Source organism: Zonotrichia leucophrys, chromosome 5 (genome assembly GCF_028769735.1).
Source record: "Zonotrichia leucophrys gambelii isolate GWCS_2022_RI chromosome 5, RI_Zleu_2.0, whole genome shotgun sequence".
NCBI lineage: Eukaryota > Metazoa > Chordata > Aves > Passeriformes > Passerellidae > Zonotrichia > Zonotrichia leucophrys.
Genome location: NC_088175.1, coordinates 41098449 through 41120416, shown reverse-complemented (window position 1 = coordinate 41120416; position 21968 = coordinate 41098449). Strand labels below are relative to the sequence as shown.

General features: G+C 41.5%; 1 protein-coding gene across 11 annotated transcripts in view; it reads right to left on the bottom strand.

Annotated features, from left to right (window-relative positions):
- BRSK2 (BR serine/threonine kinase 2) overlaps window positions 1–21968 on the bottom strand; it is a 305642-nt gene that overhangs the window by 146436 nt on the left and 137238 nt on the right. For all 11 annotated transcript variants that reach the window (XM_064714734.1, XM_064714736.1, XM_064714737.1 and 8 more), the window contains exon 2: window positions 6444–6538. In XM_064714734.1, the coding sequence (XP_064570804.1) occupies window positions 6444–6538 (95 nt within the window). The remainder of the gene's footprint in view (window positions 1–6443; window positions 6539–21968) is intronic.

The window sequence follows — 21968 nt, the reverse complement described above, 5'->3', positions numbered from 1 at the left end:
ATGCTGTGCGCATTCAGATGTCTCATCTCCAGGAGCAGTTACTTCCCATTGAGGCATTATGGTTGTAATCAACTGAAATGAAAAGTAAAAAGCACTCCTTGAGTTCAGCTAGCTCTGGCCTGGGCTCATGAGGGACATTTACTGCTGCATGACCAAGTCAGTACACAAGAGTGGCAGACTGTCTATGCCTATGTGTTTGCACACACGAGGCTGTGGGTAGAACATTTTGGGTACAATAGAGGTTTAAGCCAGACTGCTGTAAAAGGCCAATTATTTTAATAGCTTGCCCAAATGCCTCAATTGATCATACTAACTTTAGAAAGCAAAAGGCACTATGCACATTTGACAGGTTTGTTCCACTGACAGGTACATCATGTGCTCGTGATTCCCGTTTGATTTCCTTCCTTAAGAATGCCTCTGTGTTCCTTGTATGTGTGGTGGAAAGTGGAGGCGGAGAGTCATTCTCTGAAGGAAAACACAATTACCCAACTTCTTTAAATGCTCAAACAGATGACAAGTGAACAGGCTTTCAATACTCCCCAGCAGCTCCAGTTTAAAACCAAACACTGCATTATACATTCAGTAACAGATCCCTAATCCCAAACTCCCTCTAGCAGGAGGGAGCCAGGGGGGAAAAAAAGTCCCTTTCATTTTGCCTGTATTTTTCATATTGCAAGGTGCTTTTTTATCTCATTGAACTCAGAAGAGAGACTTGCAGACAGGATGCTGTGCTGTGCTAACTGGGTTGCTACTCGAATATGAACAAGGGTCACAGGCACAGGGGCTAAGCCTGCGTTTGTGCGCTCCTGGTCTTTGATGGCTGCCAATCATTCCTGCAGTTTGCTCAGTGCCTATGCATGTCACACACTTCTAATCTGCTCTCTTTCAGGGCTAAAAGCTGGCAAGCATCTGGTAATGCTCCAGGTTAAAGATAAACCACAATGAGGATGAGAGTGTATAAGCGTGAATATACTCATTTATACACTGAAACCTACATGTTCAACAGCAAGTGAAAATATGAGCAAGTACACGCTTTGGGGAGATTTAATTTCCTTTATCCTTTCATCTTTTTTTTTTTTTTTTTTTTTTTTTTTTTTTTTTTTTTTTTTTGCCACAAGTACAAGGTCCTCTGGGTTATTTTCTTCTCACAGCAATATGCCAGTCAATTAGAAGAATAATAGATCAGTGTCAGCAAGTTAGCATAGTGCTCCTGAATCAAGAAGTCCTGGAAAGTTTGATGAATTCTTTAAAACCTTTTTCTTGGTAGTTCTTTTTAATAAATGGAGATAATTTCCCTCCTATTTGCTATTTTTAATATAACCACCTCTAAAATTTCATATCCAATATCCTAGAGTACTTTAAATGTATTTCACTGAGGATATCCCATGGCCTTGTCTCTTTATTCATTTGTACACAATGCTAGAGGTACTCAATGGGATTCAGCAACAGCTTAACACCATTTCCACTGCAATCAATAGCAAAACTCCTAAATACTGCAGCTGGGGAACAATTAGGCCACTATTGAATACATCAGAAAAAATATTGATTTGGTGGAATTGAGGTTTGGTGTTGGTGAGTTTGGCTTTGTTAGTGTCAGGGAGACTGCCCTTGTTGTGATCAAAGCTGATCACAACTGAACTTGAACCAACTTCAGTCCACTTCTCCTTCAGATTTAACTTCTCCCTGATGCTGTTCTGGTAATGATTTCTGTAGACCAGCCTGCGGTCACCCAATATCACAGTCTGTTCTTTTAAAAGTTTGAAAATAAGGTATTCCAAGTAGAAGCTGCTGTTCTCAAGTATTGCCTTCTTAAATTCATTTGGGGGAATGTAAATTTCTGCTTCTACAGACAACTTGCACAAGTGCATCTCTTTATGTCTTTATGCCCCAGACAGAAATATGGGACTTCTCACAGATTTCAAGTGTGTGACTGAAATTCCCAGCTCCATGGATTGTCAGGCCAGAAAGGCTGCTGCATTGATCTGATCACAGCTAATGCATAGCATGGATCAGGAAACCAACTACACTTCCTGCTTCAAGTCCAGCATCTAAAGTTAAACTTGGATTTTAGGATCTTGGATTTTAGGAAAAAACACTGCAGTGCAAGATGAAGTTTGACTTTCAGAAGAAAAACTCACTAGAGCTTTGGGGGGCTTGTTCCAATTAGTAACTTCATCCAGTGGTCAAATAGGCCTAGTATTTCTACATGTAATCTACCTACAGCTTAAAACTATTAGTTTCCAATCAGCTTTTTATACCCAAGATTGTCATATCCTCTGTTATCACATGCCTATCCTCTTTATCGGTATTTACAGACTACAATTAAGCTATGTGTTAGCCTTCTCTTTAATAAACTAAGTCCCCTGAGTCTTATAAAGCACGACCTCTGATTGTTTTCTTACTCTCTCAGATACTTTCTAAATTGTGCCCAATTTCTAAACTTTTTTCCTTGAAGAACAGGCATTGTAACCAGACAGGGTGCATTCCAGCAGTTTTTGCAACAAACAGTGCCAGCTACAACATGACTTTCTGTAGCAAAAGAGGGAAAACAGAAGAAAGGAAGAAGCCACAGAATGGAAGGGAATGAAGAATGAATGGCTTAAAAAGAGACAACTGAAAAAAAATGGAGAGGGAAGGAAAGACTCTAAAGTAGGATGAGGTAGCAGAGAAATAAACATTGAAGTAGAAGCTCAGGAAGAAGTAAGAGATGATGAGAGATGATGAACAGGCCAGGCAAAGCAGCAGTTATTTACAAGTATGCTTTCATAAGTTATCCTGTCAGTTCCAAGAGGAAGTGACACTCGATTCTCCTACCTATCCTTCCACTCAATCATTCCAGGCAATCAGGGATCTCCAACACCGATTGCTGCAAGACCTTTTGTGGTTAAGAACACAGAATTGTGTGCAGAATTTTTTGGAAGCAGAGCTCATTAGCCTCCCCAAAACTCACGACCTGATACAACTGAGCTCCACAGCAGTGGGACTGCTTTTTTTCCCATCTCCACAGCAGTGGGACTGCTTTTTTTCCCATCCCCTACCCTGGAAATACCTGCCTTGCTTCAAGGCCAGCACTGGAGGACTCAGAAGAAACAAAAGGCACACTGACACAAAGGACACACATGGAGCTCTGGGCTCCAGTCATCAGGCCTGGGACATCTGTGGCTTTCTGAGGATGCCTGCATGTTCAAGTAATTAGACCAAAGCCAGCTGTCCCCTTCTCATTCCTCACCCTTTATGCTCCTATTGCTTCTACCACCATTTCTGTCCAAACAATGATTTGTCTGATGGATCACCAATGAGTAGGTTTTTTGTTGTTGTTTATTCTTTTGGAAGGCTGGAATGGAAGAGAACTGGTGAGACAAAAAAGAGGAGAAAGGACTCTTCTGAGTATATCCCATGAGACACCTCAGTGTTTTCAAATGAGCTTTTGCCATACCAGAGGAAAGATTTGCTTTAACCTTTATATTCTGCAGTCATAAACTCCAAATGCTTGTTTTGGTGCTGAAAATGCAACCATCAGTAGTGAACCTGGCTGCTCAGGAAATGTTACTGCTTTATAGACAACTCTGGAATTCTGGGCCTAATTTCCCTGTCAGTGGTCCAGATGTAATTCAAGGAAGTTAATGAACCATATTTCAATCTCAAGACACTCCCTGCTTTCTGAAATCTTTCCTGCCAATTTGTGCTAGAGCAAGCCAGAAGTCCTGTGGGACACAGGCCTCCACATCAGTGGGGTTTCTGCTGAAGAAGCCCAGTGAAGCTTTCACCAGTTGAGGGAAGGCAGGAGCGAGAACAGAACCAACCTTTTCCCTCAACTGTGAAATTACATATGTAGCTTTGCCCCAAAGCCAGGACCCAGACAGGCCCAAGCTGGAGCTGGAGATGGAACACTGCTCCCCAGCCTGCATTTAGCAGTCAGGGCATGACAAAGCAAAAGGCTGTGTGTGCACGGAGCAGCCCCATCCCCTGACAGGGCAGCGAGCACTTGGATGATATACATTTACTGCAGCCTGTGCTGCATTGTGCCTGCCCGTGTATCATCTCCATAGCAGCAGTTCTGCTAATTGAGACCAGCTGCTACAGTTCCAAATTCTTCTCTCCAGAAATATCGATACTACAACGTTATGATTAGAAAGCACTTTACCAAATGCCTCTCAATTCTGCACAGCTCAGATGAAGAGCAGCTGCAGAGAGAAGGGACAGTTCCCTGAATATACAGAATAAAACACTGCAAAAACACTGGAGAAATGAAGGCTACCAGAAGCAAGTCAAAACAGAATAATGATGACAAAGAAAGCAGCCTGCTGTATATGCTTCTGCCTGTCACTTTAGATGTTGAAAGCACCGTGAGCAGACTTTCTCCTTATGCTCTAGGATAAATGGCCATAGCACTGCACTGTTACAGCTTCATGTGGCAGGTGTGCACGTTTGTCAGATCCAGCTTTTCTGTCCAAGGAGACATTAAAGCAAAATCCATCAATCTGAGCCTGGCTTGGAAGAGTAGCTGTGGTCCTGAATCATTTGGCTCCAGGGGCTGCTCTGCACGGCCCACTGGCAAAGAAAGTCACTGGAACTGATAAGCTGGTGGGAAGCCTTGCAAAGTAGGAATGCCACCACACCACAAGGACTTGGCCACACTTTTTGCTATCTCCCTGTGGCTGCTGGCTCCACACAGCAAGCTGGATACTTTGCAATGGTCACAATGGGATTGCCAAAAGCTGCAGCACTTTTCCCCTCCAGCCAGACTGGATTAAACTGGCTATCAGTATTCTAAATTCACATAGAAGTCTCAGGGCCTGTCTGTGACCACCAGGCACAGGGCATTCCTGAAAAGACATCTGGTTACTGAATTTATGTAAGAACTGGGCAAACCACTTCAATCCCATCTGTTATTCCAACCTCCTGAGCACAGAGAACAGAATCCTGGAAAGAGAAAATCTCACAAAGGATTTGAAAATGAGAACCACCATGCAATGTGCAATTTCCTCCTGAGAAAGATGCTGTACAATCTTAGAGAAAACATGGCACGCTCCAGCATGTGGCTGTGTAAACAAGGGCCTAACACACCGTTTCACTACTCAGATTTCATACTACAACCGAGGTAATGCAACTCAGCTAAAGCAGAGAGATCGCTTTGCTATGCTAAGTGATTTGCCTCCTACTCTGAAAATCAGCGAGGTAAATAAAGTGTTTTATATAAATACCAGACAGTTTCTCTCACCAAATAAAATGTTCAAGTTTAAAAAAAAGATTGCTATTATTTTGCTGTGGAATATAGTCAGTGCTTAGTGTCCCATTCAGATTTTACCATTTATACACAGCTCTCTTACCTATTTCACATTCTAACTTTTGGTCTACATTAGAAGTCTGCTTGAATCCACAGTACTGCAGGAGAGGGAATGCAGTTGAATGAAATTCCAAAAAGGTAAAGTCCGACCATGTTACAATTGAGTATAAACTTTCAGAATCCTTGTCTGAAAAAAATATGAACTCACATTTTTTGTGTAACATTCACTGACTGCAAATTACACTCCATTTTCTTTCTGCTCTGAGTAAGGCTGCTATACTTACTTGTGCTGGGAAACAGCTGACACAGAAGTCCATATGGGAAACAGGAGTGTAAAGATGAGCTTATATAGAGAAGCTCTGTGTGCTTATACAGGGAAGTCACCTCAATAAAGTGCTCAACACTGCATGCAAACATGTTAGCGTAATTTGCAGGTGACAGCGTGACGGAATTCTGTTGATTGCAGTGCAGTTGTGTTCCTTCCCATCAAGCTGAATTTAGCCTCTCTAGTCACCAAATCACATGAATAAACTGCTATGCATACATTTATTTTATTTTTAGGTCTCCAAGATCAATCAATGACATTCATGTGAGGAGAATCACAAGGCTAGGTAAAAAACAAACTAAGCTCTTCTGAATACTAACAGCCATTGGGGCTATTGGGAGAAACACTCTGAGGGTTTCCAATGGCACAGCTCTGTGGATTGTAAACTGAATTACAACAGCTTTAAGCAGTTGTGGACTTGGCACATCAGTCATCACAGAGAACTCATGCAGCAGAGCAAGCAGTAGGAATATTCAAGTAACATCCACCAAATCTCTTCATACTGACATATGTACACCTCAGCCTGCACTTTACCATGATGACACTGTGGTAGTGCTGAAAGTCAGGTGCCCAATATACACTGGCCCCAGCAGAGAAACACCATCTCTGCAGCTGACTCTTTATTTTGTGCACAAAGCACAGGCATTCTCCCATTTCATTTCAGCTGCCCTCACCTCCCCCATAACTAAATTATTGTTATTATGCTCCACATAATCCTAGTACTGACAGGGATGTTTGTTATACATAATTAAAGATATTAATTTTGCATGGAACAGGAGACACAGAGCCAGGAACTTAATCTTTTTTTTAAATCTTGCATTAGAAAATTACCTTCATTAGCACCGACTCACTGAGCTTCTCTCTGTTGACAATTTTTATCGCGACCTTCTGACACGTGACACAGTGAACCCCCAACTTCACAAGCCCTGCAAGAGAAACAAAGCAAAATAGAAAGGAAGAATTGGTTAGAGGTTGAGGTTAGTTGTCAAGGGTTTTCCTTTTAGAACACCATCCAGATATTGGCAGCTTATATGCAAACAAATCCCCATTAGTACCTCCTCTAGCCAGAAAAGGTCTTGTGAGTAAAGGAAACCCTTCAGCCCACATTGTGACCATTTGACAGTGAAGTCACCAACATCACTGATGCTCCTGCAGTTTCTGCCACTAAAACTGTGGTTTTGTTGAAGCACTGTAGCCCAGCTCTCACCACTCGAAGTGTGTTCTATCAGGAAGAAGTTCTGGCAATTGATCTGCACTGGACTAAGGGCTTTTCCTGACACCTGGCATCAACAAAAGCTTGGAAATCAGAAAAACTAGATGGTCAAATGCTATTTCTACGTTTCTCTAACTCCTTCCAAAGTTTCCATGATCACAGTAAAAAGACACTAAATTATGGCTTCCCTTACTGTTTTAATTTATCCTGCTGGATAAAGTTAATACTGTGATGAATGCATTGTGGTGTGGAGGAACATTAGCTTATGCTGCTACAATTCTAAGTTCTTGTTTGTTATTACTTACTATATTCTTGTCCTCAAAAAAGATGGAGTACTGTTAACTGATTATATTGCCAAAAGGATGTTGACATCCCTGACAGGATTAGGATATCTGAACTATCATCAGAATATGGAACACCAAGACTTAAAAGAAAGAGGTAAGTAACATATATGAGCCGTTATCTTCTGCAAAATTTTCATCTAAGCCTGGTGACTTACATGAAGGTACATTGAGATACCTCCCACAAGTGAGTTTAAGATGGTCCCTTGAGCTCTTAACTCTACTGCCACTAAGAAAATTTGTAGCTGGAAAAGTTGTACTTCATAGGTTATTCAAGTGAGATCTTGTTTGCTTCAGGTTTTACTCTTGTCTAACATGCACATACAGCACACCACCTGATGGGCTGGATACCATCCCACTCCACACACAACATGCCAAATTGCCATTTAGGTTAATTCAGTTATAACTGAACTAAAAAAGAAATGGCACCTCCCTGGTGTCACTGAGACCTGCTGTGTTTTGCAGGGCATTTATGAATAATGACAACAAACAGTAGAAAAAAGACTAACTTAGTTCCCAGCTCCTAGGCTGGGTCCAGGCAGTTAAGAAGCCAACCCCATCCCCTAATGCAAAGAATGAAGCCAAACACATTGTTTTATCTGGAATTTGAACACAATAAATTCCAGATAAAGCAATGAAACACTGAACACAGGACTTCACATGCCTTACTGAGGGGCAAATAGATTCTTGCCTTACTACAAACTGGGCCAAATTAAGTGAGCTAGAGTTTCATCAGGGACTTCAGCAATCTTCTGCAGGTACCTGTCCATCCTTTTTCTAAGCAGTTAATCATAAATTTGGAATTATTTATCACTGGTTATTATGTGGAGAAATAAACTCCCAACTTGTTTCCAGTCACATCTCTTTTATGGCATGCTCAATGTTCTGGATTTTTCTAGCCACATAATTTCTCAGTCTCATCTGGTTAAATGCTGACATCCTCACTTTCAGCCACGACATAAACAAGTCATGAAAATTAAGAATGCAGTGCACTGACAAATCCATTTGAAGCTGTGTACAGCAATAGTGTGTCCTCTGCCTGAAGCAACCGAGAACCAGAGCTGGGGCAAGATGCTGTGATGTGCAACCACACCCACTCTTCTGTCTGCATTTTTTCTATTCAAGTTGTAATATTAACCAAAGCACTTCTGGCTCTATGTTCACTGTTCAGAGCACCTGCAGCCTTACTTATGCTTTTTCCCTTTGGCTTTGTTGTGTGTTTAGATAGAGGCTACTTAGCACCACCCTGCTAAAAGTGTGCACTGTTTCTATCTGTGCTGATTGCTTCCTTCCTGCTTCTAGGACAAACCACAACCTTACATCACTCTTGCAGCACAATGACAGCATTTTCTACATTGCTCTTAGTTACACTTTCATATCTCAGTAGAACTTTTAAATCAGTCCTTGATATCTAGACTCCCAAGATCTGTGGCAGTGTTGTACTGTACCATGGCATGGACCAGTTATTTTCAGAGGTCAATAAGGGTGACAAACAACTGTTGTCTAACTGGTTCTCCACTAGTGATACACCAGACTTCTTATATCTCACACTTCAGGGTTTAATTTCAAATCTTGTTGCTCCCAAATCAAGACATCTGACTGAATGTGGCTGATTTCTAAACTGCTTTTCTTGTGTCCTCCCTGAAGCACCCTGTCATTGAGCCCTAGAAGGGTTTAACCATGAACTTCTGGGACACAGTCATGCTGCATATGGTATCTTCACAATGTCCTCTGTCCTTGTAGCTATTAACCTAGCACAGAAGCTCAAAAATTAAGATTAAACTATTCTGTTTACTCCAATAAAAAGTTAACCAACTGTGAGAAGACAGCAAACACTGTGCAAAAATAAAACTGTTACTGAATTACACTGATTTTATATTGAATTAATTTCATTGACCTCAAGAAGTCATTCTTGATTTCTGCTATTGTATCAAAGGACAGAATGAGAAAACATATGTGAGATTTAATGGGTCTTTCCTCTTCTCCTGATTCGCATTTAAAAAATAAAAAAAAAGAAATGCACTGTCATTGCTGTCTGTTTTGTGGAGATCATAGAAATTTTAGACAGTCCTCTGAACAGCCCAAGACAGCACTTGTCACTGTACTAAATTCACTGAAAGTAATTTTAGGATAAAAAAATAAAACATGTCGCTATGCCTCGCTTTCTCCCTTCTCTCTTGGCCACCACCTTTTGACATTTGCACGTCGGCCTAAGCAGAAAAAGAAAAAAAGGGAAAAAAAATCCTTCTTAGTAAGTCCATCTATAGGATAACACTCTCCTCTCCTGCTACTACAAAGAAAGCCTCATTGAGCTGAGGCAGGCAGGGTCTGTCCTCAGGACTTCTGTTTCTGTCCTGTAATTTCAGTCAATTGTGAAACTACACAATTGAGATCCTGTGGGCTTCTTATTCTTAAGGAGCCCTTTCACTGACACAGAGAACACAAACCATTCAAGATGTATTATTTATCTACATAATAACAGAGCTTAGAGAAAAGCAACTATGTGAATAAATTCCTAGGCTGCAACTGAAATAATGGAAATGGCAGAAATTCTGCTTGGAAACAACTGCCCAAAGTGTGCTTACAGAGTTGTGGAAGAGGTGGTGCATCTTCCATTTTTTTCCTCTTCTGTATCTGCAGCTGTTAATGAGCACTTCAAAACTATATAAATCCCCCTCCAATACAGAGGTGCCAATAAGTTAGGTACTTATTTGTAAAGCTTATCTACACAGTCATGCCAGCACAGGTACGTGTGTCTTCTGCAAAGGAAACAAACCCAGCTGCTGTGAGAATATTTTGCACTGACTTGGCTTACAGCAAGTCTGCCAGGCAACAAATAGATCTTGAACTTGTCTGCTTCATGAGTAATTAACCCCTCAAATGCAGGCAAGTAACCTTTCTGACTGCTAAAGTTAACTCTGGTCTGTCCTGACAGAAAATCTAAGATGCCGTGGCAATCAACTGCTTGAAGTTTCCCTCACCACCCACACGCTGTCACACACTCACTGCTTCAGGCACACCTCAGATCTCCATCTATGGGTCATTCCTGGGGTCTCTGGACACTGACATCCTGGGGCTTTAAAATCAGTTGTTGCATCCAATGAACTGCAAACATTGGGCTGCTTTTGATCTTAGCCACTGAACTGCATCAGAACCAGCCCTATAATTGCAGGCTGGGGAGTAAAGGAGAAAACATGAACACACTGGAAAGCAAGGGGATGTGTAAGTTAACACTGTCTTTTCATCAGCATTAAAAGCCACGATTTGGAAACCAACGACCATGAGAAACCCCAGATGACACAAAGATGCCACTGAAGGAAGAAGAGCAAAGGGAAGTGTGCAGGGCTGACACAGCCCAATGCAGCAGTGACCTGCTAATAATCATGCCTGAGCATTTTTTTGCTTGCAAACTCCCACTCTGTGGATGCTTACAGATATACAGATAGTTTTTGAAAAGGACAGGAGCTTATGTGATGAGCAAGGGACAGATTTAGATCAGCTGGGAAGGTGGACAGCCCATCCTAAAGCAGTACAGAGAGAAGATTCTTCTTTTACTCAAGAATGTTGTGTGGGGATGGAGAAAGGAAAGCTTCCCTCCAGCTGAGACAATATATTCACCGTGAATCCATGACCACAGCAAGTGGCCAATATTGTAACTGGTAATCACCTTCAGGACTTGTCAGCCAAGGACAAAATTTCAGAAGAGACTCATTTACTTTTGCCTTGCATTTTGTGCAGCCATTTTTCTCTAACAGAAACTGAATAAAGCATTAAGAACTTGGAGCTAGTGCTATTTGATATGCACTTTACAGTTGTGTAAATAGTAGCATCTTTCTAATGATCCTGTTAGTAGAGCTCTTTGTTAGAGAAAGAAACACTCTAGGAACAAGAAAGAATGTTTTCAGTACTATCCAAACCTGAAGTCTGCCAAAGACACCAGTCTGAAACAAATTATCATTTTGAGCCAGAAAGAGAGAGTAATAAATAATGAAACACCACTGCTGTTTAAACACAGCACTTATGGCATATTCATTGTCAGTGATGTTCCCAGTCTTTCAGAAATGCTAAACACAAGTAACTTTATCCTGATTTTTAACCATGAGGCAAATAACTACTCAAAGAAATAAAGGTAGATTTGCTATATTTAACACATAGTATTTTTCCCATAATAGGTAAATAGAAGTCTGTTGCTTTCTTTTAAAATAAAACCAACCTAAAGTAAATTGCTGTAGTAGGAAAACTCGACACTGATTTCAGAAGATATCTGCACACACATGTTGCTTGCTCTTCACTTCAGAGCACATTGTCAAAAACCTTAAAAAATCTGAGCAGAAAGCCCTGGTCTGGCCAGAAGTGTCTATTTTGGCTGGATGAGCAATTAAAGGGATGTCTAGAGAGAAATATCACTCCTCTTTTAACTTGAGTTAGCTAATTGCCAATTAATTCAAGTCAATGAACACTCTGCTAATGTTAATCTAGGCACTGCAAAACACAAACATTTGTGGTTTACTTCAGGGCTCAAGTACTGGCAACAAACTATCTGGATTAGAAAAGGAACACAAGTTCTAGGCTGACAAACTCCAGTACACTGTTTTTCAAAAAGCTTGATGTGTATATAGTATTGCTGCACATGAACTTTGTATATATACTCTTTATATATAAATAATTTAATTTTTTATCCCCAGAAATTGGAGGTTGCTGTTGTAAATCTTGAAAGAATTTATGGATGTTCATTCCTGAAAACTACATGCACTAACATTTGCAAGACCTGCAAACCTCAAGGATGCCAGTCCAGAAAATCAACCCTTAGAGCAAACAAAAGCATTAATGCATGCAGGGTGGAGGACAATCCTAAAATGTAATATTCCTCCTCTTTATTCTCCATAGTTATCTTCACAAACCCTGCAGTTTCAATTAGGGTTAAATCAGTTCAGTTGCAGTGTCTAACTCTGCTGACTACAGTGAAGTTGCTTTAGATCTGCAACAGTGGAAAATGGATTAAAATTTGGCCCACAGCAACATGATTTCCATTGCCGTAAAATAAGGATAATAACACTCACTTACTTACCTTGCAAGGGCTGTAGAAGGATTAACTGATTAATCCTTACAAAGAATGTTGGAAAGGGATATAAATCCTATCCAAGTTTTACATATTACAACCAGGAAAACTGCATTCTAAATACAATCTGGAAAGAAACCTCTAGATAATTTCTTATTATTAGCTTCCATTTCACATCCCAATTCTTTTAGAGCACAGATTTCTGGTCTCCAATGATGCACATCTTATACTACTCTTAGTTGCACTGGAAAGAACTTTGTTACTGAGCATCCTACTTATAGAAACCAATAATTGCCCTTAATTACTCAGTCTTCTAATTGAAGAGATGTTTATTTTTCTATAGCAATGGTTATCTCTAATTATTGCATTTAAAATAAACAGAGACTTATATCAAATGACACACAAATTACATGGTATCAATTTATAATTGCATAATGGGAAAAGGAGGTATAGGAGAAATCTAGAAATCTAAAAGGATGAGGATGGAGCTACCCAGGTTGGTAATGAAATATTTTGATTGTGGACACTTCTACAGACATAGTCTAGTGCTAAAAGGCTGTTCTGAGAGCTCATGCATTAATTGTTTTTAAACTGCACAAACTGTAATTATGGTAGGACTAAAGCCAGAGCTCAAACGCGCAGCAGGAGCATGGAAGGAGAGGTTCATCAGTGCTGAGATCCACATGCCTCAGCTCAGAGCTCAGGAGAGCTGCACACTAACTTGCCACAGCCCAGATTTAGTGTCCTGAGCTACGAGCACTGTCAAATGTCTGCTGGCTCGGCCAGCCAGAGGGACACACTCCTAAGTTCAGAGACTGGTGAGAACAACGCATCAGCTCAGATGTGACTGGATCCACATGCCTGATTTTAGGGAACAAGAGGCACAAACATGTACAGATATATATACACACACCCAGAGCAGCTCAGCAGGAGCAGTTTTTACATTGGATGCCTCAGAGATTATGGTAGGATCATCCTCCAAGCTCAGCAGGATCAAAACACACAGAACCAACATCACCTCTATTGATTTCTATCTTGGTCTCTTTCTTGCAATATTTCATAAATCAATACTTCTCAGAAAATCTTTATGGCCCTGAATATAGCAAAGAATGTGAGTGATGTGAGTGTTGAGCCCTTTTGATGTGCCCTCTTTCCCTTCTCACCAGACACACCCACATAACTAAAGAAGCCCCCTCAGGGAACCAGGGCACAAACCTTCATTAGCACATTAACACTGCTTTTGCAAAATACCACTACTTCATCAGACAAACTCTAACAAACTCCTGAAGTCCTCTGGGATCTATCAGCAGCTTGTGAAGTCTATGGGCTGAGTTCAAGTCTTTGTTCCTGTATAAGAACACTTGGGAGACTAAGCTTTGCTGCAAGTGCAGACTTCAGCCTCCAATGCGGCCATCTGGAAGTGTCAGGGCAGCACCACCATCCCTGCACACAGGGAAGGACAAGAGTGGTTTCACTGGTTTCAGATTCTAGAGACAAATTAAAATACAACAGATCTTTCCACTGATGCACCTGGAGAAAAAGCCAAATTCTTTTCACATCTCTGGATGGGTATTGGGAAAACTCTGCTTTCTCTCACAACTTCCCTAGTCAGAAGCCTTTTTTCTCCTCTTTCCAGGAGCTGTACATCTCCTTGTAAAGCTCCTCTTGAGGAATGATGAGAGCCATGTTCCCCTTCAGACTTCATTAATCCTTTGTCAGGAGATGGCCAAAGACAGCCATTTTCAGGTATAGCAGGAAGCCAGCAGAAGTCTGTCTATCCTGTCCATGGTATCTTTTGGAAAACATGTTGCTGTAATTAGTTAACATCTGGGTAATAAGCCACAACACCCCCACTTGGTCCAGTGATCTGTTGAGAAGCACTGATGCACTAATAAGGAGGGAACAGTGAGCATCAGAGAAAGACAGCGTGAGGAAGGAGGAGGGGAAACAGCAGATAAACTGCTCTTCACATGTACCTTTAGCTGACGCTAATCCCATTTTCTGTGCTAATATCTTACATCTCCCCCTCTTTACCACACCTTTCCATGTTCCATCAAGAAGTCCTCACAGCCTTTTGACCCTCCCATCAGCCAAGACTGTTTCAGCTAGGTTATATGTATATTAAAAATGTAATTAAAAAGGGGGGTTACCATGGAAAACCTTTATAGAGCAGACAGAGGTCATGCTCTTCACGAGATTAGGCTCACCACAGAACACTTCATCTACCCAGCTCAGTGCTGATACAGCTTACTCTGCCCCCTGACATCTCTTAATCACCCCCTGACAGATTCCTAACAGGATTTTCACTGAGTGCTGATATGCTGCCCTTCAGTAAGGGCTCAAGAAGTGATTGGATTAACCACACTTGCACCCATGCCTTGGACAAGGGGCCAAACAGCAAGCCACAAGCTCAGGCAGCCCCCAGGAATTCCAGAAGGGCTTGTTGGTAGCAGTGGGCTATGGCCCATACACAGGCAGAGGAGAGATGCATTGGACAGCCACTGCATATGTTATTCTACAGACACTGGTATTGTTCCAAGGACAAATTGCTCTGTATCCTGTGGAACTAACAGAGACTGACCACTTGCAGTTCCACACCCTGAATTTCATTTCATTGTCCACCACAAAACTCTGGATCCTCCTCCAGTCCACTGCATCTATGGACATCCTACTTCACTTCCACTCTCCTCCAGTGTCCTGACACCTGCAATTCCTTCCCACACCTCTATCCCCACTGAATCTAGTTCCTTATGTCTCCTGCAGTAATGCCCTCCATAGTTTTAGCCCTTTGTCCTGCAGTTCACCTGCCAGCTGCACAACTTCCTTCTGTGTACCACATTATCTCCCTTCTCCTGTGTAAAAGACAACAGATGCCATGGCCAGTCCAGATCTGTGAGCACATGGTCACTGTAAGAAGTGCAGGAAATAGCACATTTTCTTAATTGTACTGAGTATGACAAACTCCAAGCCTCTGGTTTAGGACAATGGGAAGAAAGACCATCTGCAAACTGAATTCTGATTTACAAACAGGAAAGTCACAGCAAAATAGAAACAGAATAAAAATGTAAGAAAAATGAGACTATTATAATTTTAATGAATAGAAACAGGCATATTTAAAAAACCCAATCTGAACAAACTTTAAAAAGTCTTGCCTTTAATTTGAGAATAATGGCTAAGGTCACAGCATGGAGCTGAAAGGATTTATTGACTCCTACACCAAGAAGAACAGGAGCTGTCTGCTCATGTAGTACAAAGTACACTACAGCTGGTTCTCTATGTTCCCTATGAAGAGAGGAAAGCAGGGCATCATATTCAAAACATAAAAAGGCCCAAGCACCTCATTAATTTTAGGTATGAGAAACAATGCAATACCTACAGAGCACGATCAGCTGTGCTTCCACAGTAAAAAGAAAGAAAATAAAATGAATTTAATTTCCTCGCGAAAGGAAGGTGGTTAGATAAACTGGAACATTACAGCCCACCTTCTGACACCCAGTTTCATCACATGGAATTCGTACCACAGGGTCTGAGGCTAAGTATGTCCTGAAATATGACATCAATTTCAAACTCAGGCAGGAGCCAGTGATTATAAAAGGATGAGACCTCTGCTGTCAAAACACCTCTTTGTGTCAGACTTCTCCTCCAGGATTTCTATGCAACAACTCCAGCCTGGGCTTCTGGAAGATCTCACAGTGAATTTTTCTCTTCTGGAATGATTCCATGGGTCTGATCTAAAGCCTTCTGAAGTCAATGCAAAGGCTCATCTGTTCCAGGAAATTGCAGATCAGTTTCTTCAGCAGCAGCTTAGAGCTGTAAAAACCTGGCTTCTTCTAATAGGTGTTGCTGCAGACAATGACACTGAAGTGCTACAGATTTGGCTGTAGAAGACTTTATTCCAGAACCAGCTGTTCTCAAGGGTTACCAAACTGTACAACTCCCTGTATGTGTTAACTATCACACAGGTAGAACAAATCTGCAGGCACAGTTATTGTTTGATCTTCATAAACTTTTACTGCACCACCTCCCTACACAGGAAAAGGTTCTGCTTTTAATCACACTGGTATTTTCTTAGTATCAGAATAAAATGCTTAAATTAGGCTTCCTACAAACACTACTTCAAGGCCAGAGCCTTGAAGTAGTGTTTGTAATAATAATGGTGTTAGTAATAATAAAGAAAAGAGTAAATGAACTTTCTAGAAGTCAATCTAGAGTCTCACGCCCTGTGCTTTTTTCTCTGATTGCTTTCTATTGTATTAATGATTTTATTTCTTGGCCCCACACATTTATCACAAAGCATTAGAAGACTTCAGGAGGTTCAATCAGAAGATTCACTGTAAGAAGAAGGACAATTTTTAAGCCTGGACAAGTACATAGAAATGAGCAAACAAACAATAAGCAGCTTGTCCCTACAGGCTACAAACCTGAGCAAAACTTAAAATACCATCCCTCAAAAACAACACTGCCACGTGAGGACCCAGTTTTCCCCACATGTACATTACTGTGACCCGAGTGGCTTCCTTGGAATTGTTCCCAGCTCCCTGTGACTGAGAACAGGCACAGCAGCCCTGCCAGCCTCTCCAAGGAGGTGACACAACACAGCACAGGCTACAAACAGCGGCCACAGAGGAGCTCAGTGTTGACTCAGAGTCACTCACGCTCAGAAGAGAAGGCAGCTCAGAAATAATTGAGAGTGCTGTGCCTGTTCAGTGTCCCAGCATACACAGGGGATAAACGTGCTAAAATAACACAATACTGCCCAGTATAATAATAAATAATGGCGTTAGACAAATCATGTATCACTTCCTGAAAAGCCTCTGGCCTTAAGGGATACTGCCTGTACAGGGCACAGAAAATACTCTTTTGTCCTTATGAACATTACATGCACTTTAGTTCTTTGGTTTTGTATTTATTATGAGCTCCTAAGCAACAAGATACTGCTATGATATTTTTTACTGTACTGCGGGGTCAGGCCACCTGCACACTCAGGCCATGGCCAAGTTGCCCAGAGTTGGATATGAAGGGTTTCTCCCTGAACACAAAAATCAGCAGCTGAAATAGCTCATAGACCTGGCAGGACAGGTATCACAGCAACAGTGAGACCCTCTGTGCTTAAAACCAAGAGTCAGAGGTTGCAGTCCAAATTTTACTAGAGTTGGTAATTTAAAAAAACCCTCTCAGCCAGAATGGAAAAAGACTTTCAGAAGAGAATCAAGAACTTTCAATGGCTGAATATAGAAAAGCCTCAGTCTTCAGACTTGGACAGCCTAATTCTGGTACCTCGGTCCACAAACCAGTGAGTCTGGCTTGGTCAGATGGACAAACAAAACCAGTTTGGGAAACACTATCACAAAATGGTGGAACAGCCCTGCCATATGCACAGGATCTGCTTCCTGAGTTCCAGCCAGGTCAGTGAAGGTTCCTGCACAAGCAGGCTGGCCACACACATCAGAAACAGGAGAGCAGGAAGGCATGTGGGTACTGTGAGCCCCACCAACAGCAGAGGGTGCAGCAGACACAGCCCCACAGGTTTCGCTGCAGAACAACCTCGTCTGAGTTTCCTGAGGGACCATTTTTACTTGCATATACAAGACTTTAACTCTTCCCTTCTACTTCATAGGATACAAGCCCCTGCAAGCTCCAGGAGATAGAGAAACACAGAAAGAAAAGCTTACTTCTTAGAGAAAGAAGCTAACCTCCCTTCAGAGAAGGAGCAGAGGTGCTACCCTCAGGTCACATTAAAGGGAATTAAGGAAAATCTGTGGCTTTTGTGTGATTACAAGTTTTTAAATACAACAGAGAATCCCTCATCTCAGAGCATCAAGTGTAAATCCCACTAATAACTACATGAAGAATCCTAAATAAAGGTTATTTTAAAAATCCTTCTCTCTTTGCAGTGTACTCTTCTGAAAATCCTTCTCTTCAGCTGCATGTAAGTGTTGCTGTGAACAGTACCTAATGCTGAAATGGGCAGAGAAGGTGCCCTCTGAAACCACAGAGGCAGCCAGGTGAGGGAATGCGAGAGCAGGAACATCCAGACTGCACTTGGTGGCAGTGCACTGGAAACTGCATAAAGAAAATCAGGGCAGCAGATGTCCAGGTATTCAGCAACAGAGGTAAAGAAACAAATGAGGCCTTCTCTAAGCATGCTGCTCTGATTTGTGCCAGCAGTCCATAATTTGCTGCTGAGGAGGAAAAAAAAAATCTAGAATTTGCTGTTAGTTACAGTACCACAGAATTATGCTGTGAGGGACCTCTAGAGATGATCAAGTCAAAGCCCCTGCTCAAGCAGGGACAGCTAGAGCATGTTGCCCAAGACCAAGATGGATTTAGGGTATCTCCACAGAAAAAGACTCCATAACCTCCATGGATTGGTTGTTTAACCACCCTCACAGTAAATAAAGTGTTTATTGTGTTTAGATAAATTCTGTTCTCATTTGTGCCTGTTGTCTCTCATCCTTCCTATCAGTGGCCACCACTGAGATGAATCAGATCCCTCTTCATTCCCTCACAAGAGGTATTTATACACAATGATGAGATGCTTTTCCAACAAACCAAATCATCCAGCTCTAATCTTCCAGAAGGCGGCTCAGTTTCTCCATGTTTGTGGCCCTATCCTGGATTCACTAAGCCCACGTTCCCTGGACTTGTGGAGGCCCAGAACTGGATACAGTTCTCCAGTTGTGAGCCTGGGCAGAGGAAAGGGGTCACTTCCCTCAATCCAGCTGATCCTGCAGCCCAGGATAGTTTCCTACCCTTGGTACACCAGTGCCCTGGCTGGCTCATGGTCAGCCTGGTGTCCACCAGAACCCTGAGGTCCTTCTGTGCAGACCTGCCTTCCAGCTGGCTGGTCCCCTGTGTGTACTGATCCCTTGGTTATTCCTTCCCAAGGAATAACAGCACTCTGCATTCCCGTGACAGTCCTGCTGCTCTGTTCTCAAGCCTAAGTACCTCTGGATGGCAGCACAACCACCTGGTCCATCAGACATTCCTACTGGTTTTGGTCTCAAAAACACAGTGTATTGAATTTGGTTCATTCAGTGGCTTTCTTCCATTGAGAGTCCATAGATATTAGTGAGCAAAGAACACTTTCAGAGCATTTTAAGGATATTTAATGGAAAAACAATGCTTCTTTGCAGCAATTTTAAAGAATATTATCTAAATTACTTCAGGTAATTCTTTATGTTTTCTACATGTTTTATCCTAAAAGAGAAACTGTCCCCTAGGGTTTTCTAGTTAGTACAAGACAACCCAAAGAAAACGAAACCAGAACCTGTACAACAAAAGGAGAGTGAGAACAACATAAGGAAAGATGTGAGTGAGCTGGTTGTTTTTCTTCAGCCATACCACAGTTCATTCTCAGGAGTCCTAAAAGCACTGGATAAATTATAATTGAAGGAAAACTTCACATGCTGCTTCTCTGACTACAGACAATGCTGTGGAAGGGCCACTGCAAGACAAATTCTTGCTTTTATTGTCTGGATGTGTGAAACAAGACTTCTTCTCATCCCAACCTTCCTACTGGCTCCTTCAGCCTACATACCCTCTAAAGAAGCCCATCCATACAAACTGCTCTCTAATTCTTCCCACACAGCAGGGAAGAGCCACTGTGGAAGAAGAGCAACAATCCACATAACCAAAGCTGAGACTTTCTCCTCCAGAGACCTGGCTTTAAGGTCTGGTTCGTCTCATTCTCATTCCCAGTGAGGATCCAGCACAACAGAGTCTGTTTGCCCAGAAATTGTCAGGTGAGCAGTGATGTGTCCTGGGAAGCAGAAAGAGCGCTGCATAGTGTCTGCCTCACATGCTGTCCTACCTGGTCAAAACAAACTCTTTAAAAATGTTTTTAGCTTTATGTTTATTTTTAAATGGAATCAGCACATCTGGATAATAAATAATGATTTTTCATTTTAAAATAAATTTCATTTCATTTAAACTTTCAGGCCAAATATATGTTGATGCAAATGACCTATAAAGAACATACGCCCATCTACAGTGACTAGAAAATGCCAGTCATCAATCTACAATGTAGCAAAAAAATGTCAAGAAAGGATGCAAGTAAATGCACATTAACTACATTACGAGTTCAATGAATGGGCAGCAGAAAAGAATGTCTTCCTAACCACAGAAGTGAAATGCTAAATTTATTTTGCAAATATCATAACTGGATGGCCACCAACTTGAAAATGAACCTTCCTTTGGAAAATACCTAAAATGTAGAAATGACAAAATAAGGATGGAATCAATAAACAAAATCAAGACTTTGCCCTTGCTGATTCAAACCATAATAAAAATCCACTATTTAAATTGCCTTGATTTAAATATAAATTACATAAATTTATCAAATCTGTTTGTCAGATAATATTTCTCCTCACAGCTGTGAGCTAAGCTCCATGTCAGAGCTTAACAAGAGCCTTGCCTCCTCACCCCTTCTGCACTTAACTGGCGCCTAGAGCCTTGCTCTGTGGTTTGAGATTCACTTTTCCTCATCTGCTGTTGAGTGTGGGAACTCTTCAAGATGGGGGAACATAAGGAATTACATCACTACTTGAGATGGGCTCCAGCTTCAAGACAAAGCCAGAGAACCGTACAAAGTGCTGGAGCCACTGAAGCAAACAAGGTAGAATCCATGCTAACCAAGAAACAAAAAGATAGTAATGTTTGCATATATACAGCAATTTGCCCTCTCTCTCCTGCCCACATCTGAGACAAAGCATGGGGTACTATCCTGGCTGCCTTTGGAAAAGCCCAGCTTTATGACACAAGTAAGGATAGGATGTAGCAGAAAATAGTTTTCTCCAGTATTTTTTCTCAGGCCTCATGAACATATTTCAGGACTACAGAGAAGATTATTTTAAAGAGAAAAATATGGAACATAACACAGAAACAGGTGAACAAGAGCCCCGTGGAATTGTTACTGCTGTTTATATTGGAAGACTCAACTCAAGACTGGGACTCTAGTGTAATAAACATAATGCATTCACATGGAATAGGTGCTTGGCCCTGCCTTGGGGTAGATGGTTATGATCCAAACAGGTAAGGCACTCACAGAGTACACCTAATTACCTGCTATTTCTCTGCTAGAAGATAAAGACTTTAGGCATTAAGGAACTGGGAAACTTGCTGAAGGTCACACAGAAACCCTGTGGCAGGGTAGGAAACCATGCACATGCCACAGTCACATCTTAAGGTGGAGGGAGAAGGCTGCAAAAAAGCTACAAATCCACCATGAATGCATATTCAAATGCAAACCACGCTGAAACATAAAAAATTGGCCAGTAGATTGTCATTTTAATAAAATTCCAGACAAACCTCATACCTACCTCCTGCTACAAGAGTATAAAAGGATAATAATTCCATTTGTGCCACAAGGTCTGTTCCTGACTTAGAGCAAAAAATCTGAGAGCAAAAATGGGGTGCTTTCTGCACCCCACATAAATATATAATTTATATATTCTGTGAATATATAAATTTGGTGAGAGAGCTTTCAAATTTATGATCCATTTAACAAAAACAGCAATAACAAGATCACAACACTGTATTTTAGATAGGAGAAAGGATGCCGATTCCGGGAAGAAAGGAAAGAACAGGAAAAAAAAGGAAGGGAAATGTCTTTCCTCTGTGCAAGCATTTCACTCGCCCTGCTGTAGGAAAAGGATGGATCTGTAGCAGAATGACAGGCAGCACTGACAGACCAAGCTGTTTCAGTGGAGAGGGCTAAGCGGGCTGTGTTCGGGCGTTACAAA